At 34.3% G+C, this 19,862-nt stretch overlaps 1 protein-coding gene across 1 annotated transcript in view; it reads left to right on the plus strand.

The window, feature by feature from the left end:
• p (WD40 repeat domain-containing protein pink) overlaps positions 1–19,862 on the plus strand; it is a 306,375-nt gene that overhangs the window by 274,228 nt on the left and 12,285 nt on the right. Inside the window, exon 22 of the mRNA XM_090396034.1 lies at positions 13,627–13,792. Coding sequence (XP_090252160.1) covers positions 13,627–13,792 — 166 coding nt within the window. The remainder of the gene's footprint in view (positions 1–13,626; positions 13,793–19,862) is intronic.

Here is a 19,862-nt window from a genome sequence, read left to right on the forward strand (position 1 = left end):
TCAAATGACCAGTCCAAAAATTGTATGGGATAAAATCCAGAAAATGAAAGGCAGATATAATACACATTGTTTGTTTACCTTAGACTATAATGGAAGTGTTCTTGCTGATCCCAAAGCTATTTCAGATACTTTAGGAGAAACTTTAGCTAAAATCTCAGCAACAGCTTCATATTCTCCGGAATTTTTAATGCTGAAAGAGCAGCAAGACAAACAAAGGCTTAATTTTTCTACCAACATTCTTCAGCCATATAATCAGCCATTTGTCAAGGAGGAACTAAAAAGAGCTCTCCTACAATCTCACCCTAGTGCAGTAGGACCTGATGACATCCATTATGAAATAAAACATCTACCATCATCTTCTGTGGATCTTCTTCTCTTATTATACAATAGAATACTTGCGGAGGAAGAGTTTCCAAATTCTTGGCATAAGTCAATTGTCATTGCTATCCCAAAACCAGGAAAAGATCCAACACAAGCAAATAATTATCAACCCATTGCTCTGACCAGCTGTCTTTTTAAGATACTAGAGAAAATGGTTAATGCCAGACGTCTCTGGTATTTAGAAAGCAACAGTCTTCTTTCCAATACACAATGTGGTTTCCGTAGACATCGATCAACTTTAGACCATTTAGTTCGGTTAGAAACATATATAAGACATGCATTTCTGAAGCGAGAACATCTTGTCTCGGGTTTTTTTGACACTGAAAAAGCTTATGACACAACCTGGAGATATGGCATATTAAAAGACCTCTGTAACCTAGGTCTCAAAGGACACCTCCCTATATTTATTAAAAACTTTCTGTCCAGGCGAACTTTCCAAGTCAGAGTGGGAAGTACACTATCTCAACCATATCTTCAAGAACAAGGTGTTCCCCCAAGGCTCTGTCTTAAGTGTAACCCTTTATGCTATTAAAATCAACTCAATCATTGAACAGCTTCCTCCCACTGTAGACAATGCTCTATATGTTGATGACTTCACAATTTACTGTCACTCACGTAAAATGAGGGTAATTGAAAGACAACTTCAGCAAGCAATTGATCATGTCTCTCTGTGGACTCTTAATAATGGGGTTAGGTTTTCAACACAAAAAAGTATCTGTGTACGCTTCTGTCGAAAATGCACTCATCACCCAGATCCTGAACTAAGAATGGGACCTACTGTTATTCCAGTAACTACAGAAACCAAGTTCTTGGGACTCATTTTTGACAGAAAACTCACATTTCTAGCACACATTCATCAACTAAGAGAAAAGTGCAAAAGAACTTTGAACCTCCTTTGCTCTCTATCCTCTACTGAGTGGGGTGCTGATTGAGCTTCATTGCTCCATCTTTATCGTGCACTTATACGTTCAAAGCTGGATTATGGGTCCCAAGTCTATGGTTCGGCAAGACAGAGTAACCAACGATGGTTGGATTCCATCCATCATCAAGGTATACGGATAGCTACTGGTGCGTTTCACACCTCACCCACTCCAAGCCTCTATGTAGAAGCAAATGAACCAGCTCTATCACTTCGACGAAAACAGTTGTCTTTTAATTACGCCCTAAAAATAAAATCTCTCCCAGATCACCCAACATGGAATAGTATCTTCTCTCTGCATTGGGAAGCTCAATATCACACACATCAAACTGCTATACATCCTTTTGGTATGCGTATTAAAGAAACTATGCAAGCTGTTAGTATAAATGTTGACAACATTAGCTACACTAAACATAACAGCATTCCTCCATGGCAGGTTTGCACACCATCCTGCAACCTCTCACTTTGTCAGTTACAGAAATCTTATATCCCATCATCCATCTACCTGCAATTGTTTAATGCACACAGAGCAGCACACGCTGATTTCTTACCCATCTATACTGATGGTTCAAGAACTAACACCTCTGTTGGTTGTGCTGCTGTGTTTCCTGACATTATTATCTCAAATCAGATCCAGCCAGACTGCAGTAATTATACAACAGAGTTACATGCCATTCAGCTTGCACTTGTGCATATAAAAGAAAACTACTACCAAAAGTGTATAATTTATACAGACTCATTGAGCTCTTTACAGGCTATCTCTTCCCCTATGTATAATCCTCATCCAGTACTTTATGAAGTCCACCTGCTTCACAAAATGAAAATCCTTAATTTCGATGTTCAGTTCTGCTGGATTCCCAGCCACATCAGAATCAAAGGAAATGAGGCTGCAGATGCAGCTGCTAAATCAGCCCATACCTTCTCCACATACTATTTGACAGTTCCATATACAGACTACAGACAACTTATAAGATCAAAGCTAATTGCTCAGTGGGAGTTAACATGGCAAGAAACATCAACAAACAAATTATATAACATTAAACCTGAAATTAAACACTGGCATTCTAGTCAACGTACAAAGAGAAGGGAGGAAGTTGTCCTTGCTAGGCTCCGCATAGGTCACAGTCACCTTACGCATTCTCATTTACTGAGAGCTGATGACCCACCCATATGTGAAAAATGCAACACACATCTCACTATTCATCATATTCTGGTAGATTGTCAATTTACACGAGAGAGGAATGAAATTTTCACCTATCTAACCAAGCCATATACACTCAGGGAAATGCAAGCAGACTTAGGCAAATTGCATGATGTTTTTAATTTTTTAGAAAGAATTAATTTGTACACACACATTTGACCATAAATTTGTTTATATGTAAATACTTTTTTACTTAACTTTTATACATACATATTTTTCATTAGGTTAAATCTGACCAATTATGTATTACCATAGGCCTTGATTTTGTATATTTGTATCACCCTGCTGTAATTTTGTTAATATGTAAATACCATAATGCTAAACTTAAATTTTATGCATCAATGCTGCATAATAATTCATTTTATTAGTATAATAATGTTTGTTATAATCTTACTAGATGTAGACACTGCTTTCCTTGACTTGTTTTGTATATACATATGTTAACCTATAATTATCTATTTATGTACTGCTGAAACCTCTGCAGTAATTTTGTTTATATGTAGATATTGCATCGCTTAACATGCATTTTGTGTATTGTGTATGCATCTTATTTACTACTTTATTTTTCGAATAATCATGTAGTACTGTAGAACATCTTACCTATTTGTGTACTTTCTAGAAATTCTGTTTATATGTATTCTAAATTCTGTTTCTACTGCATTGCTAAATTTAATTTTCATCCATACATATTGTATAATAATCCCTTTTTGTCTATTTTTGTACTGCTATAAAGGCATCTATTATAATCTTACATATATGTAGATACTGCATTCCTTCGCTTAGTGTTTCATATATTATGTATTAACTTATATTGTTAACTATTTTTGCACTACTGTAATAACCTCTGACCTTGTGTGTTGCTGTGCCCTCTGCAGCAGTTCTGTTTACCTAGAGATGCTGCTTTGAGAAACTATTTTTCTGTAAATGCTATTGTTATAACCTTTAGTACTGTACAGTATGACCTTTGTAGTTTTTGTACCAAATAAACTATAAACCAACCAATCTTTGCACTTTAAAACATTAATAGAAAATCTACCTCTGACAGATTCTAACATCATGGTGGTCAGTTTTGATATCACCTCACTTGTCACTAATGTACCTTTGACAGAGACCTTTAACCTTATTAAGCCACATCCCCCCCCCCCACGACATAATCGAATTATTCACATTCACCATATATGCAGGTTGTTTCCTATGGAAAAGAAAAATATACAAACAGTTGGATGAGACTGCTATGAGTTCTCCTCTTTCCCCTCTATTGTAGACTCTATATGGAGCAGTTTGAAAACCAAGCACTCAACACAGCCCAAAGCCACACTAAAACCAACTGTTTGGCTGCACTATGTTGATGATGTGCACTGTTTGGCCTCCTGGTCAAGATACATTAGATATATTTTTGGCACATCTTCATAGCTAACATCCTAAAATAAACTTTACTATCGAAAAAGAAAGTAACAATAGTAATAATCTCCCCTTTTTAGATACACTAGTGACACAACTTTCCGATGGCTCATTATTGTTCTCCAACTACAGAAAACCCACTCATACTAGAAGGTATTTACATAAACGATCACACTACCCTTTCCAACAGTATGGCATCCTCAAAACACTTACTTGGCTATTTGTTCAAATGACACAGCCCTTGAAACTGCACTCAGGGACCTTCACAACACCTTTTTTAGCCAACGGCTACAACCCATATAAAATAGATGAAATATTACTTGCACCCCAACCCTCCTACACCCCACACACAGGATCGCAGCAAAACCATTCCTATCCCATATGTTAATGGTACAGCAGAAAAAAAATAGCTAAAGATCTCTGCAAATATGATCTTCATACTTTCAAACCTTTCATTCAGCTAGTTACCTTCATATGTTCTCCTAAAGATTGACTATATCCTCTTGAACATCCTGGAGCATAAAAAGTTCCTTGTGCCTGCAGTTTAGCCAACTTTGGACAGACTTGTAGATCCGTTAACATCCACCTTGAAGAACACAAAAATTACATCTGAGATCATCTGTATTGCAAGTCAGGATTGGCAGCCATGCTCCAGATACACTTAGGATCAGATGGAGAAAAACATCTATATTACATGACTGTTAAATTATTTAAGGAATTTACAACGTAAACTGGAATATTAATTAAAAGAAACTTTAATAAATACCTCCTATATTTCGGCAATGTCACATTACTATCTTCATGGGAACATACAACTATGACACATGCGTGCAGGCACTGCAAAAAGCAAATGAGGCAGAAGAGAGAACTCCTCCCCTCCTTTCATAACAAAGATTACACTAAATCCATCACCATTCCCTATGTTCAGGACACCTCTGAAAAGTTAACCAAAATCTTAAAAAAAATATGACCTGACTTCTTGTTACAAACCATATAAGAAATTGGCATCCCTTATCTGTTCCACCAAAGACCAGCCACTTTCACTAGACCTACCTGGGGTATATCAGGTCCCTTGCAGCTGTAAACTGTCCTACTTTGACCAACAGGCAGGACAGCAAATGTCAGGATTTCGGAACACAAAGACTTCAGCTGGTTTCATCAATATAACCACTCTGGGCTTGCAGACCATGCTTTGGATACCGCCACAGAATACGTTGGAAGAAAGCCACATTAATACACCACAGCAAATTTAAATATGAAAGATTGTTCATGGAATCAGCCTCAGCTCTAAAAAACTTTCCAAACCTCAACAAATTTGGGTGCATGAGACTGCCGCCCCAAATTTGGGAAGCTTGCATCTTGAGAACTTCAGCCCAACAGCCAAGACAACCCATTATAGCCCGCTAGGGGGCCACCTTTAGGACTCTAGTAGGAACAACAGTAGTTTTCTCTCTTCTGCCTCATTTGCTTTTTGTAGTGCCTGCATGCACGTGTCATAGTTGCATATGTTCCCATGAAGATAGCAATGTGACATTGCTGAAATATAGGAGGTATTTATTAAGGTTTCTTTTAATTAATATTCCAGTTTACGTTGTAAATTCCTTAAATAATTTAATAGTCATGTGTTACCAATGTATAAGCCTATCTACAAGAATTATGATCATCCCCAGAGATTCTATCGCACGCAAGCCCGCCAATACAGCAAACTAAAGTTGAAGATATCAAGACAACTAAATCGTTTGACCTTCTTAAAATGCTGCTAGGATAATGAGGTAATCCCAAATTGTGTAAAGTTAAAGCATCGTTTCTCTTCACAGAAGGCTTTCCACATTTATAACCGCGCTAGCTTTGCCCTACTATGAGAGCAAATTTCCGCTACACGCGTTCTCCTGGTCAATGTAAACAAAGCTATTTGGGTGCTAGAGGAGCTTTCCAACACTCTGAACCACGACCTTTGGACGATTCTCTGCAATGTCTCATGTACTTTGGCAGCAAAAGAATTTGAAAAGATACGAAGTCGGCACATCAAAAAATTTTAAACTTCCAAAACAAGACCAGTTTCATCGAGATTAAATATTTGTTAGTCACAATATCCCCCTTCTTATGCAATTTTCTTCAAATCTCTTGATAATTTTTGGCCGCTTCCTTATCGGCACTGGCAGCTTCGCCTGTGATTAGAACATTATGTAGGCTATTTCTCAAACCACCCAGCACTAACATGGAATTCTTCTTTTCCATTATTGATAGCCCTTTCTTTCAAGATTGCAAAGAAACAATGCTTTTGATTTAATAAGGTCAGTTCTTAGCAAGATCCGTTTTTGGTTACAATCTTTGATCCGTGTACAAAGAAGTCTAATTCAATCATTATAATACTTTATATTCAGCAGCTTTGCTTAAAATGGCTCTTATAGTTGATTCACCCATTTTTGTGTTCTTGTCTTGTCTTTGCTCTGCACTCACCTTGTTCACTTTCTTTATTATTACAAGTTTTTCTTCCAATGAGATTACTTTACAAATCATTTTCACACTTTCAATTTTTTGCTCACTAATTCTTTTACTCATGATAAAAGGTTGGAAAAATACTTTAAAATAAAAAATTTTAAAAAAATGTAAAGAAAATAATTGCAAAGGAGGTACGAGATATGATCAGGAAAAGGCTATGTAATTAGCAGAAGACATAAATTTTGGCGGTAAAAATATGGAACATAGTATACATAGCATACATGGAAGTAGTGTAGTATGCCATTAAAAATAACATTTGTAAAATGTTTTAAATCAATAACTAAATTATTTCATTCTGGTGAGTGATTTTTTAAAATCGGTAACATTTATTTTAAGATGTATATAGGCGCACTATATACATCACAGTGCGATAATAGTGAGTCGGCAAGTCACTCAAGCAGTTAATAAAGTCTACTAGTCGAGAGGCGGTTAGCTAATAAATTGTAGAATAACAATTATAGCTACGGAAGACAGCTGAGTGACTACTAAATAGACTAGCGATATTTGAGTTGAGATTTAATTTCAGGGCCGACCTGTCAAGGACACACAGAATCTAGAAATAAAGCACAGAGTTACTAGAATAGTAGAGGCTGTAAAAATTGAAGTTTACCATTAGCTGTGCTTAGAATTATAGTGCCTAAAGAATTAATCGAATGCCGGAGGAATGAACAACTGTGCATATAAAACCTAAAGTTAAGGAATTATTGTGTATTGTTGCCTTATTTCATGAGTGATCAGTAGTACTTTATGCAACAACGTTTGTTTATGTGTATTGTGACGGATGATTAATTCAGTTATTGCTTAGAAGAATTTATTTAATGAGTGCCGTTTACTGTTTAAAGTGTTTACAGTTGTAAAAGGTGTAAATGTATAAGTAGATGAAGATAGAAGATTATCGGTAAGATTATTCCAACCATTAATATTCCTATACAGAGAAGTGTGTGAGTTTCATCCTAGAATTTCCCTATACTAACAGTAACTATCTCGGAAATTAGCTGAAGTGTAAATTTAAAGGTGTTTGCTTGTAAAGTGGTGTTACTGCGATTTTATTGTATTTGGAACTTAAAGAACTGTGAGAAGACTGTATTAGAGATAACTGATTTACCATTGTCTGAGTTTGTATGACTTTATTATCAGAAAGGCTGAAGTGTTTATAATAACTTATTTAGTATTTTGATCTTAAGTGTATAATTTGTGATTATAAAATTAAATGTTTGTTTTTGTTAATCTAAAGTTGTATTTTGCCTGAATCTCTTTTACTGCACCATTCATAAAATATTCGAACCAAAGCGGGTAAATTAAGTAAATCAAATATACTCGGCCAGTATATATTTTAAGGAGAAATAGTTGAGGGTTGATTTATCTTCAATTCTTGAACTAATTCAGATATAGAGTGGCGCAGTCTATAAATATAAATTTTCTCTATATTTGCATTAGAAATCAACTAGCAATTATTTTTTTAGGTTAAGAACATCGTAATAACTAAATGTCGGATCCAAAGTATAGATTGAGAAGAAGTAAGACCCAACAACTCCACTTTAAAAAAAAAATTTAAATATTTGAATTTAAATGAAAAACGTATGTTTAGATATCTACTGACAAGCAAAAATAAAAAAAAATTAGACACTAATATTTAACACTTAAATATCAGTGTTTAATTTTATAATGTTAACAATTAAACACTTGGATAAAGGATGAAACCAAATGTAAGCAAACAAAGTTTGTGTGTGAAGTAACTTCATGACTAGGCTACATGTATATAGAGGCTGATGACTTCACATCAACTACCTTAGTATCCCATAATGCAATGCGCATATCCTTACAGACATGTATAATGCTGTGCACTATGGGAAAGGCCACCATTCAGACCAGTTTCAACCTTTATTGAGGTCTCATCAGTGGGAGCCAGATCCAGCAGTGATACCAAGGTTGAAGTAATGCAGAGGTCATATTTCCATATACAGGTAGTCAAAAGATTTCACACCATATTACCAAGACTCTGAATTAGAGATAGATGCTAAAAGTTTTTTTTACTTGGTTATTGAGGTCCCACTGATGATCCCTCAATAAAGGTCAAAAGTGGTCTGGGTAGTGGCTCTTCCCATAATGCATAGCATTATAATTTCTTGGCATCTTTAATTTATACTTATAACAGTGACTATCCAGTTAAACACTTATAAACATAATTATTCATTGTATGTTAATTTTTTTTAAAAAAATTGAAACGATAACAAGAAATGTAAATGAAAAAATTATTAAATCAGATGCAAAACAGCTACATTCACCTTCATCAGCTTATTATTATTTTATTTTTTATGAGTGTGTGATAAATAGGTGAACAATTCATTAATTCAAAAAACTATATGGAATCTCTAAAATTTAATAGTAAAAATTGTTCAAATGTTCTGAAATGCTAATACAGGCAAAGCATGCACATCTGATATACTCTGAGTGCAAGCTTTTGACTAAGAATGATATGTGCAGCACCTGGCTGTAGAACGTTTTCATGAATGCCTGCTTCACTTTCGCGTTACCCATACAATATATGTTGCTATCTTGCATGACATACCATTGAACATCAAATTTTTTTTTTGTTTCTGACTAATACATATTTGGAAGGTGGCATTTGTGTAGTGCATAGTGATAGCAGTGGTGCAAGTGGCTTGCAGATAAGTCTTTATTTTAGTAAATATTAATTTTAGTCATTATTATTGGTAGTAATTTACTGACTTTATACTGTGTCATTGATGTGCATGTATGTTTGCAAATTTTAATATGAGAAATCATTCAAAAATCATTTTTATGGCACCAGCGTGTACAGGGAAATTGGTGGCCAAGGTGTCCTTGTTCACTAAGTTTAGCATGAAGGATTTTGTACTATGTAGAGTGTATTCAATGTATTCATTGCCAAGAGTGAATGGTTTATGGTATGAAAAGAAGAGTAAAGAGAGAGTGTAAGAAATGCCAGTAGTTGAAAGTGGAATTGGAAGGAGTGAAAGATAGTTGACAAAATATGAATGAATGGGAGTATGAAAGAAGAGGCTGAAGGTAATGTGAATGATGAGGTGACAGTGAGGAGTGAAATGGCATGTTTTCAAATCCTTCACAGGACAAAATATGAGCTTGAGAAACAGAAACAATTGGCATGTAGTACAGCAGGAATGATAAAAACAAAAGTGAATGGGGAAAAGTATGAAAGTGTGAGAAACTGGGACTAAGGAGAAAGTATTGTATGGAGATTCAATGATAAGAGGTTTACTAAATGAGAAAGTGACAAAAGCATGTTTATAACTATAAATTCACACATATGCCACAGATATGACTGAGTTGAGAAGATTGTACAGGAAGAATTCCATGCAGTTTATAGATGTATGGAACAATTTGATGGACAAAAGAACTTTTATATACCAGAGTGAGTTCTCAGACAGTGTATGTATGAAACTCAGATTCAAATTATGCAAGGTTAGCTGTGGGTCATGTACCTGTATTTCAACATCCCAGAAGTATCAGAAATTAAAGGAGAGAAGTTTTTGGCATTGGTCAGCTTGACTTGGCAAAAGCTTATAGATATCAGTGAGACTTGGTTGACAGAAAATGATATAGTTAGGATAGAAAGTAAAGGGCATTGTATTTTCAGAAAAGATAGAGGGAATGTGACAGAAGGTGAGGTATTGCTGATGATAGCTGAAGAACTTCAACTAACAAAAATAAAAGTTAACGAGGATTTTAGGTCTGATTATGATGGTTCATTAAAGACTATTGTTCTAGATAAAAACCGATAGGGCAAAATATATTACTGGTTGCTGATATAGATTAGGGAATTCACAAGATGTGGATGCCATGCATTGGCAGATTAGCATGAGTACAGGCCTTGAAACTGTTATGAGGAAAACAGCTGTGAGGACATAGACTGGAGAAAGGAAATGAGACATGGCAGGATGGAAGTGAAATTTATACAGTTGTTAAGGGATAATCACCTGAAACAGCATCTCATTCAGGATGGGGGGGGGGGGGTATGTATCCATAACAAGGTAGACACTCTGCCTCCAATTGGGGAGAGTAACCATGCAGTGTCTTGTTCTGGAAGGTTGCCAAACATGTGAAATTCTCTGTCAAGAAAGGGTTTATGTTGAGTTATAAAGTAATTATGACAGACTTAGGAGGCAGATTGGAGCAGCATCATGGCTTAAAAAGCTACAAGGAAAGCGTGTCATTAGTACATAGGAATTTAATCAGGGAATGTTTGAGAGAAGCAGTATCAGACTACATACCCAAAAGTTCAAGAGAATAAATCAAGTGGGATTAAGTGGATGAGTAGAGATATAAAGCAGCAGCTTCAAAAAAAAAATTGTATTTATTATTATTATTTTCAACTTATTAGTGTTTTGAACCTAATGAACATGCATGTATAGAGGGAGTCTAATGTAATGCATGCTTTCTACTGCGTTACATTTCTGTACAATAAAAATTATTTATTGTACAGAAATATTTGTACAATAAATAATTTTTACTATACTACACGGATGATTTTATAATTATAGAAATTCCACAGGTGTCACACTATGAGAGGAGGAAATATACACACGCAGGAAACCATCGCTTAACACAATTAATTAATCCATCAATTAATGCACGCTAAGCAAAATCACATTAAGTGAATACAATAAACAATAGGAATAATTATAATTCATCCATCAGTTAGCATAAATTTGAAAAAATAAATAAATAAATATATATATATAAGCTATATTAGAGGATAAAATCATTAAAGTTAATAAAAATCAACTGCTTAAATTTTTATTTAATGTCTAAACATTTGATTGAGCTACTTTTTTAAAAAAAAAAAAATTAAGTCGAGATGTTTGAATAGTGCTCAACATTTTCATCTTGTCATGCAATTTGCGATATCTGGCTATCGCTTTATCAAGATTTCGGAGGACTTCGAAGTTTCATTCTGTATCAGGATCAGCATCAGACAAAATTTCCTTAGCATGCTCAATGTGATTATAAGCTGGCTCAAGTTCTTTTGCAGTTAGCTTCTTAGTCGTAACATTCTCTTCTTCTTCGCTTGCATGCTGTTCTTCTAGTTGAAGGAGAACGTTGACTTCCAGCTTTTCCTCTAACATAATTACTTTTCTTCTCTTTTTATTTCTGCCACTTTCATAATAAAACCTTATAAATATCCAAGTTAAAGCAAAATGAAGGAAAAGTGATTGAGCCGGAGAACAGAGTTTGCATGTACGCTTGTAATGATAGCTTTGAGTCAACTGCCGAGTGGTGCCAGCCAATGCCTGCAGCACCACCACATCCCACTGGCTGCTACGTTAATAAGTGCTGCCGCTCACTGCCAATTGGCGACAAAAAATTTTGCATAACATAAAAAACTCGTGTTAACTAATTAACCACTTGCTTAAAGCAGGAAATAGTATCATTTCACTCAATCACACATATTGAATTTGTGTTAAGCGAGGTTTTCCTGTATATATTATTATTATTATTCAGAGAGAGAGATCTACAGTGAGCCAGAGACTTATTGAGGAAGGCAATACTATCTGTACCAGCTGTCATACCTGTTCTTGAATTCATTCACTCTGCTTGCACACATATATCCAATGGCAATCCATTCCAATCACACACCAGTCATGAGAGAAAAATCTAGCCCATCACTCCCATCTTGGCAGCATTAATTTCAAACTTTCAGGGATGCCATCATGTTCTTTCCCAACTCTCCATAAAATAAAAAATTCCAGGTACTGAAATCCTTTACGACTCTTTCAGAGATTTGTGTCATATCACCTCTCTTTCTCCTGTTTGGTATCTGCAGTCTACAAATTCTCAGTCTGTCTTCATAATCAGTATTCTAGAATCCAGTTATTTTTAACACTCTCCTTTGTACTCTCTCTCTCTCCTCTATATCAGAATCGCTATGGAAACCAGGAGACAAGACCAGTGCACAGTAGTCCAAGTGAGGTCTTATCAAAGCCTTGTAAACAAGCAAAATGACTTCTCTATCTTTACATGTCAAAGTTTGTTTCAGTATTGAATTTATCCTCTGAGTTGCATTTACAATCTTTGCTCTATTGCTTTGAACTTCAACTTCCTATCTACTATAACTCCAAAATCTGTAGCCTTATCAGTTTCTTATAGCATAATCCTACCAATATAATATGACATTGGATATCTCATTAAACATTACTAACATTGAACTGACATCCATTTTCCCATGCCCACAATTCCAGCCTATTCAAATTATTCTGTGAGTACTGCATATCAGTAGCATTCCTGATTACCCTATCTATCTTTGCACCATCAGCAAATAGCTGTATGTCACATGTCAGATCTTTCCCAATGTCATTAATGTACAGATTTTTTGCATGATTAGTAAATACCTGTATGTCACATGTCAGATCCTTCCCAATGCCATTAATGTACAGATTGAATAACAGTGGACCAAGGACTGATCCTTGTGGTATACCACTGGTTGGTTACCTTGAATCCTGCAGATTCACATCCTTCATATACCACTTTTTGATAATTATCAGTCAGCCATCCTCTTATGCATGCCAATAATTTATAATCCACTCTCATATTCTCCAGTTTATTCAACAGTCTTTCATATGATGTATTCTGTCAGAAGCCTTAGCAAAATCCAAAAGTATTATGGTGTATCCATTCATGTCATCTGACTCAACAGCAACATTAGTATAGAATGTGAGCAAGTTGCTCAAAATTGTGTCTAGGCTATATATATGTATATATATTCTATATTTAACTTCAATTCAGGAGAATTGAAGGAATTACAGGAAAATGGTTTGTCACATCATATGACAAGGATGTACACTATATCCACTGTTATCATCTGTATGTATAACATTATGAATGAAACTAACATTAAACCTGATATGAAAATTAGAGATATTAAACTCAACTCTTATGTAGATGTTATAAATAAATCCAGTGTAAGAGTTTTCAGATTTATTTTACTGAACTGAAGAAGGTCAGAGCAGATTTGAAAATAAAATTGAAATTAAAATAATAATAAACTATGGAAAACAACAGTGCAATATGCTCAATTTTTAATTGTAGTATGTAATCGACATTTATATGCTGACATTACTTTTCATTATAAATAAAATCTTTCTCATATATTAGAATATTAAAATGTTAGAAATAATAAAAAATGATAGCTAAAATACTTAATGAAATTTGCTTTAATTCTTAGCAAAGTATGGGTGCAGTTCCTAAATCACAAGGCATTTATTTAGAAGAACCAGAAGGACATTGGGGTATTAGTATTTCATTGCTTGCACCTTGTAAATTATGTGGAGTGTCACTTTCATCACATCTGTCATCAGGAGGGAGGGAAGGTGTTACTGTATGTGCTTGTGGTAAGTAGATCTGTTTCTTTACTGTGTATATTTTTTCTCCACCATACAACAAAACTCATCAGTATAAGTATGTAGTGTAAAAGGGCAATCCCTAAAACAGTTAAATGGCATGCATCCCTCATTGTATTTCTGAATTGCCTATTATGACAGTGAGAAATTCTCTGATGCATAGTTCTGAGTAAGAAAAAATTATTTTAGAAAGTATGTCCATGAAAATACTCATGTATCATTTTGGTTTCAGTTCCTGTCATTTACTGCTGTTTGTGCGTATACACACACACACACACATGAAAGAGAAAGACATTGGGCCATCTGATGCCACATACACTTTTACACGTTATCTTCTGTTCTTCAGGGATCAAATTATATCATCTTCCCTTCACACATTACGCATAATAATGTTACATTCTAGTAACTTGAATTTCAAAAACCAGATCTGAATTTTCTAGGATAGACTGCATAAGTTTCTCACCATAATTTACTATATCTTTCAGTTTCATGTGTTATTTAGCAACTAGTTTGATTATTTATTGGAGTTATTGGTGAAAAATCCTGAAGTAAACATCATCCTGGTCTGAGACTGATTAACTTAACCATGCATGAAAAAGATTAGATTAATCTGAGTAATTTTATACTTGATTTTCAGATAGTATTTTACAATTCCAGTTGCTTATTCATATTAATTAGCTGCAAAGATTATGTTTCATATGAAACTTTGACAGTATTTGTAATTTAGTAGAATTTGATCCACTTGAAATATCTTCTCATTTTCTCCTTAACATGTTATTGTGAAGAATTTATGAAGACAAAAGCACGTGTTGGAGTAATTATTTTACTTTTAATTATAAAAATAACACTTAACATTTCGACCTCTGTGTTGAGGTCATCATCATGAATACATACGTATGCACAGAACACAAGCCACATGATACTATACAAAAGTAAAATTAATCTAAATGTTTTGTTAATCATTTACTCTAGCCTGACCTCCAGTGGAAAAAGAAATAAATAAATAAAATAAGAATAATAACTAAATTATACAAATATAAATTTACAAAATAAAATACATTTTTATACATATCAGTATAATAATATACAGATAACTAAATAAAATTAATAAAAATAAATGTTTTATAATGGAACTACATTAAACGCATCTCTACAGTCCTCTGATGTTAAAGTTTTCTTGTGTTGGGGTTCTGTCATCATGTTCTGGATGCTATGTAGGTTGCAAACCTTGAGCTTCCCTGAACTTTCTTTTAAACCAGGTTTTGGTGCAGTGTAGGGACTTGGTACCTTTCCAGTTGATTCTGTGAATGTTAGATCATAAAGTTCATGATCTGACACCTGTTTTACCATAGTAGAGGAATTTAATGTGATATTTATGTTCATCTTGTCTTATTGGAATGGTGCACCCTCTTTCACCTATGTAGGGTAGGTTGCAGGTACATTGAATTTTGTAAACACCTGGGTGGACAAAGTAGAGAAGGGGATCTTTGAATGAGCTGAGCATCCTTTTTAATTTTGCAGGAGGTTTGAAGGTTTCCTTGAAGTCTTTTTAAATGTCCTGTTTTCCAGGCTTCTGTCACTGGTATCCAATACCGTGCTACCATGTTTTCTGTGTGTGTTGTGAATTAGAGAGAGAAAAAATGTCTGTATGTAAAAAATGTATTAATTGTATTTTCTATCTTGCTTGTTCTCTTTTGCAAGATAAAAACTCTGAAAGGAGTTACAGATTTTCGCAGGAAGAAAAACCTGTCATCAGCTTGTGAAATTTGCTAACTCACCTTCATTTATGACAAGTCTATATAAAAGGTCCCTCATGTTCTAGATACGATTTCAACCCAGCCATCTTCAATTAAAGGATAAATGTCGCATTACCCTCATCGGTATGCTATGGAGATAATTAGATCAATTATTTTTAATTTTTTTACTTTGAGCTTCTATTCTACTCAACTCATTTCAAAGGTTCTGCTCTTCTGTGCATGTGTGCCAGTGGAATGATGTAGTTATTTCCACCTTGACGTCATTTGTAAGCCAGACTCTGAGTAAAAATGTCATGTGTACTTTCTATTTCTGACATTCTGTTTTCACAAAATAAAACTTAAAAATAGAAGAATCAAACTCAGGTCTGATATTGTGTAGTGCTATCTGACCTGAATATCCATGCATTAAAATTAAAACCTTATGTGGAAAAAAAACTCAACAGAGATTTACAATACTTTATGTGTAGTGAAGACATGAGGCATTCAGGCATTGGTCTCTTTTCTGAAATGTTTCATTACTATGGAAATGGTTTATGCTGGAATAACCTGAGTTATCAATTATAAAAACAAAAAAGGGTTTGTTGATAGCCATACAAGACTCATCTCGTGTATGCCTTAAAATGTTGGGCATTAGTAATAAACCAGAATTGAGATATACTGTAAATGTATCTTATTGATTAAATATTGAGTTTAACAAGAGTAATAGTGTGCAAAATTTTTGAAATCACCCTTGCAATTTAATCAATCCATGTATATGTTAGCTTTTCTCTTGCTCCTTTTACCTGCTATTTTGCTTTAATCTACTTTAATTACTTATTTTTCATTCTGTTTAAATGAAATATTAATAATGTCTATTTTATAGTACAGAATAGTTCAGTTTACCCATAGGGACCAAAATTTATCACTTGAAAACATTATACTGGATGTATGGTAATTTCTATACATTACAGCCTTTCTACTTCTGTAATGTACAAAATTTATAATGTGCTATAAATATGATGTACAGTAGCAGGAGAGATTATGTAAAACTATATCTGTATATTATTCATTGTTAAATTAAAGATACCAAGAAATTATATACTTGGTTTAATCTATTATCCAAGTGTAAGCAAACAAAGTTTGTGCCTGAAGTATCTTTCAGGACTGGGGCAACTCGTGGCAAAGGTGGTATGATTTCACATCACTTGCCTTAGTAAGAAATTATATACTTGGTTTAATCCATTATCCAAGTGTAAGAAAACAAAGTTTGCACCTGAAGTATCTTTCAGGATGGGCAACTCATGGCCAAGATGGTATGACTTTATTTTACTTCATTTTATGGCGGTATGACTTACATTTCATGTTACTAAGGCAAGTGATGTGAAGTCATACCACCTTTGCCACAAGTTGCCCCAGTCCTGAAAGATACTTCAGGTACAAACTTTGTTTGCTTACACTTGGATAATGGGTTAAACCAAGTACAGGTAACCCTCGCATAATGCGGTACTTATACAACACGGATATAACGCACTCTACAAATTGTAGTAGCCCTTGTTCAACGCGGTTTCGATATAACACAGTATACAAATTGTAGTAACCATTTACCCTTTCATATATTTTTCACTGTGCGATTTAAAAAAATCAAATTTTATCTTCGTTAAATTTGCGTCTGCTCGTATCATGCATGTAGTTATAAGAGCGAATTTATATTAGGGGAAATACCCTTTAGCATGCATGTACATCAACTGTTTATTATATAGTGTTTATTGTTGAAAATTGTGTTCATTTTCTGCCAGGAAAGTGCATTAAAAATCATAAGTGTGATAATCTCAAGCTGAGCATTTTATTTTCTGGTGAGTTACATATAATATGTAATGCTCTTTTTATGTAAAAAAAATTATTTTTTTAGTAATGGCCACTTAGAGGGCTTTTGTGATATGGTTGAAAACGAAATTAGTGCATTAATTGATTAGGAAATAGATTTAAATGAGGAGGAGGAACTGGTACAATTAATAGATGACATTGAACCAAATGGCAGGGAAAGTTCTGCCGAAGATTCTGATTGTGATGAATCTGTTAAAGAAATTAGCAGAAGGATTTGAACTTGGCAAGAAAGTTAAGAAGTTATTTTACAGATAATGATCCTTCATTGGAACGCTCTGGAAAATTCATGAGCCAATTGGATATTTCTTTAGCACCATATTATGAATTTAATAAAAAAATTGCAGCATATTAAGGTCTTATTACTGCTTTCTTGATAACTAAACCAGCCGAAGTATGCAATGAGAATTATACAAATGATGCCCAAGAGATTTCAAGTGATGACGTCGTCTGGACAGTTGTAAATAAAGAACATTTTTGAAGATAGTGATGATGATTAAAATATGCACTTTATTTTATTTTGACTAAAACATTTATGCATTATGTGCAATGAACTTTACATACAATTTATAATTTTTTATAAGTTTATACTATGTATTTTGCTTCATAGTTTGTTTTCTTAACTTACATGAATTACCTGAATTGAATAAAAATATCATGGGAGGACTTTGGTAAGAACATAAAAAATAAATACCAAGAAGGTGGCAAAATATTCTGAAGATTGTTGAAGAAGCTCAGAAATGGAGAAAAGAGTGCTGTAAAAGGAATTAGAAATGATAAAGGTGACATGAAAACAGGAGAAAGAGATATCCTTGAAGTATGGAGTAATTACTTCGAAAAATTGCTAAATGAAACAAGCAGTGATAGCACAGTGGTAAAAAAAAACACTCAACAGGCATAGAGTCAGGAATACATATCCATACTTGAAGTAGAAAAAGCCATCAAAGGCTTGAAATGTGGAAAGGCAGCAGGAGTAGATGACATTCGACCAGAAATGCTGAAGTATGGTGGTATAAAAGTCTTACAGTGACTGCACTGCATAGTTCAGAATGCCTGGACAGAGGGACGAATTCCCGATGATTGGAGTAGAGCTCTCATAGTACCCATACATAAAAAGGGAAATAAAACTGAATGTGAGAATTACAGAGGTATATCCCTACTGAGTGTTCCTGGTAAGATATATGCAAGTATATTTGAGAAACGGTTGAGAAGAATTGTGGAAGAAAAGCTTGGTGAAGAACAAGCTGGATTCAGGTCAAATAGAGGCTGTCAGGATCAGATTTTAACTTTATGATAAACAGTTGAGAAATCATTGGAATATAACAAAGATCTGTATTTAAGTTTTGTCGATTTGGAAAAGGCATATGACAAGATGCCAAGAGAAAAGCTATTCAATACGTTATAGTTATTTGGTGTCAATGGGGCATTATATCAAGCAATACTTAGTCTTTATTTGAGTTGTAAGTCAGCAGTTAGAATTGAAGGAAGTACAGGAAGATGATTTAATGTTAAATCTGGTGTGAGACAAGGATGTACATTATCCCCTCTGTTATTCATTATCTATATGGATCACATTATGAAGGAAAGTGGTATTAAACATGATATCAAAATTGGAGATGTTAATGTCAGCTCTTTGCTTTATGCGGACGATGTTATACTTCTAAATAAATCCGCTACAAGTCTGCAAGATTCTCTGACTAAGTTGAATAACTGTTGTAATAAATATGATATGAAGGTCAGCAATAAAAAGACAAAGACAATGAAAATAGGCAGAATCATTGAAAATGTCAACTGTGTTGTGAACGGAGAACCTGTGGATCAAGTAAAACATTTCAGCTACTTAGGCACAATTTTTAGTGAAGATGGTAAATTAAATATGGAAATAGCAACAGAATCAATAAAGCTGGTATGGTAGGAAGTCATTTGAATAAATTCATATGGAATAAGAGAGAAATTAGTTGGAACACTAAATTAGCTGTATACAAGACAGTGTTCAAACCAGTTTTAACTTATGAATCTGAGAGCTGGGTCAGAAGTAAAACACTTGACCAAAGACTAGAGACCGCAGATATGAGAGTCCTGAAGAAGGTTATAGGAGTGAACAGATGGCATCAATGGCAATATCATTCTAAAAATTAGGATATTAGGAAAGAACTTGACATTGTCAGCATCCAGGAATGCGTTAGCAGAGCTAATCTCAGGTGGTATGGTCACTTAAACAGAATGGGTGAGGAAAGATTAGCAAAACAAGTATTCTCTGGCAGGTTGGTAGGAAAACGACCCAGAGGAAGACCAAGATATAGGTGGATTGATACGGTACAAAGTACCTTAGATGATAGAAATATAAGATCTGATAATATTGGAGTCTTGACAAGTAACAGACTGATTTCGAGGAAAATTGTAAATAGGAAGTTAGTAATGATGTAAATTTTTCATGTAGTATT

Source organism: Typopeltis vanoorti, chromosome 7 (genome assembly GCF_054136105.1).
Source record: "Typopeltis vanoorti isolate ZY-2024b chromosome 7, IOZ_Tvanoo_1.0, whole genome shotgun sequence".
Taxonomy (NCBI): domain Eukaryota; kingdom Metazoa; phylum Arthropoda; class Arachnida; order Uropygi; family Thelyphonidae; genus Typopeltis; species Typopeltis vanoorti.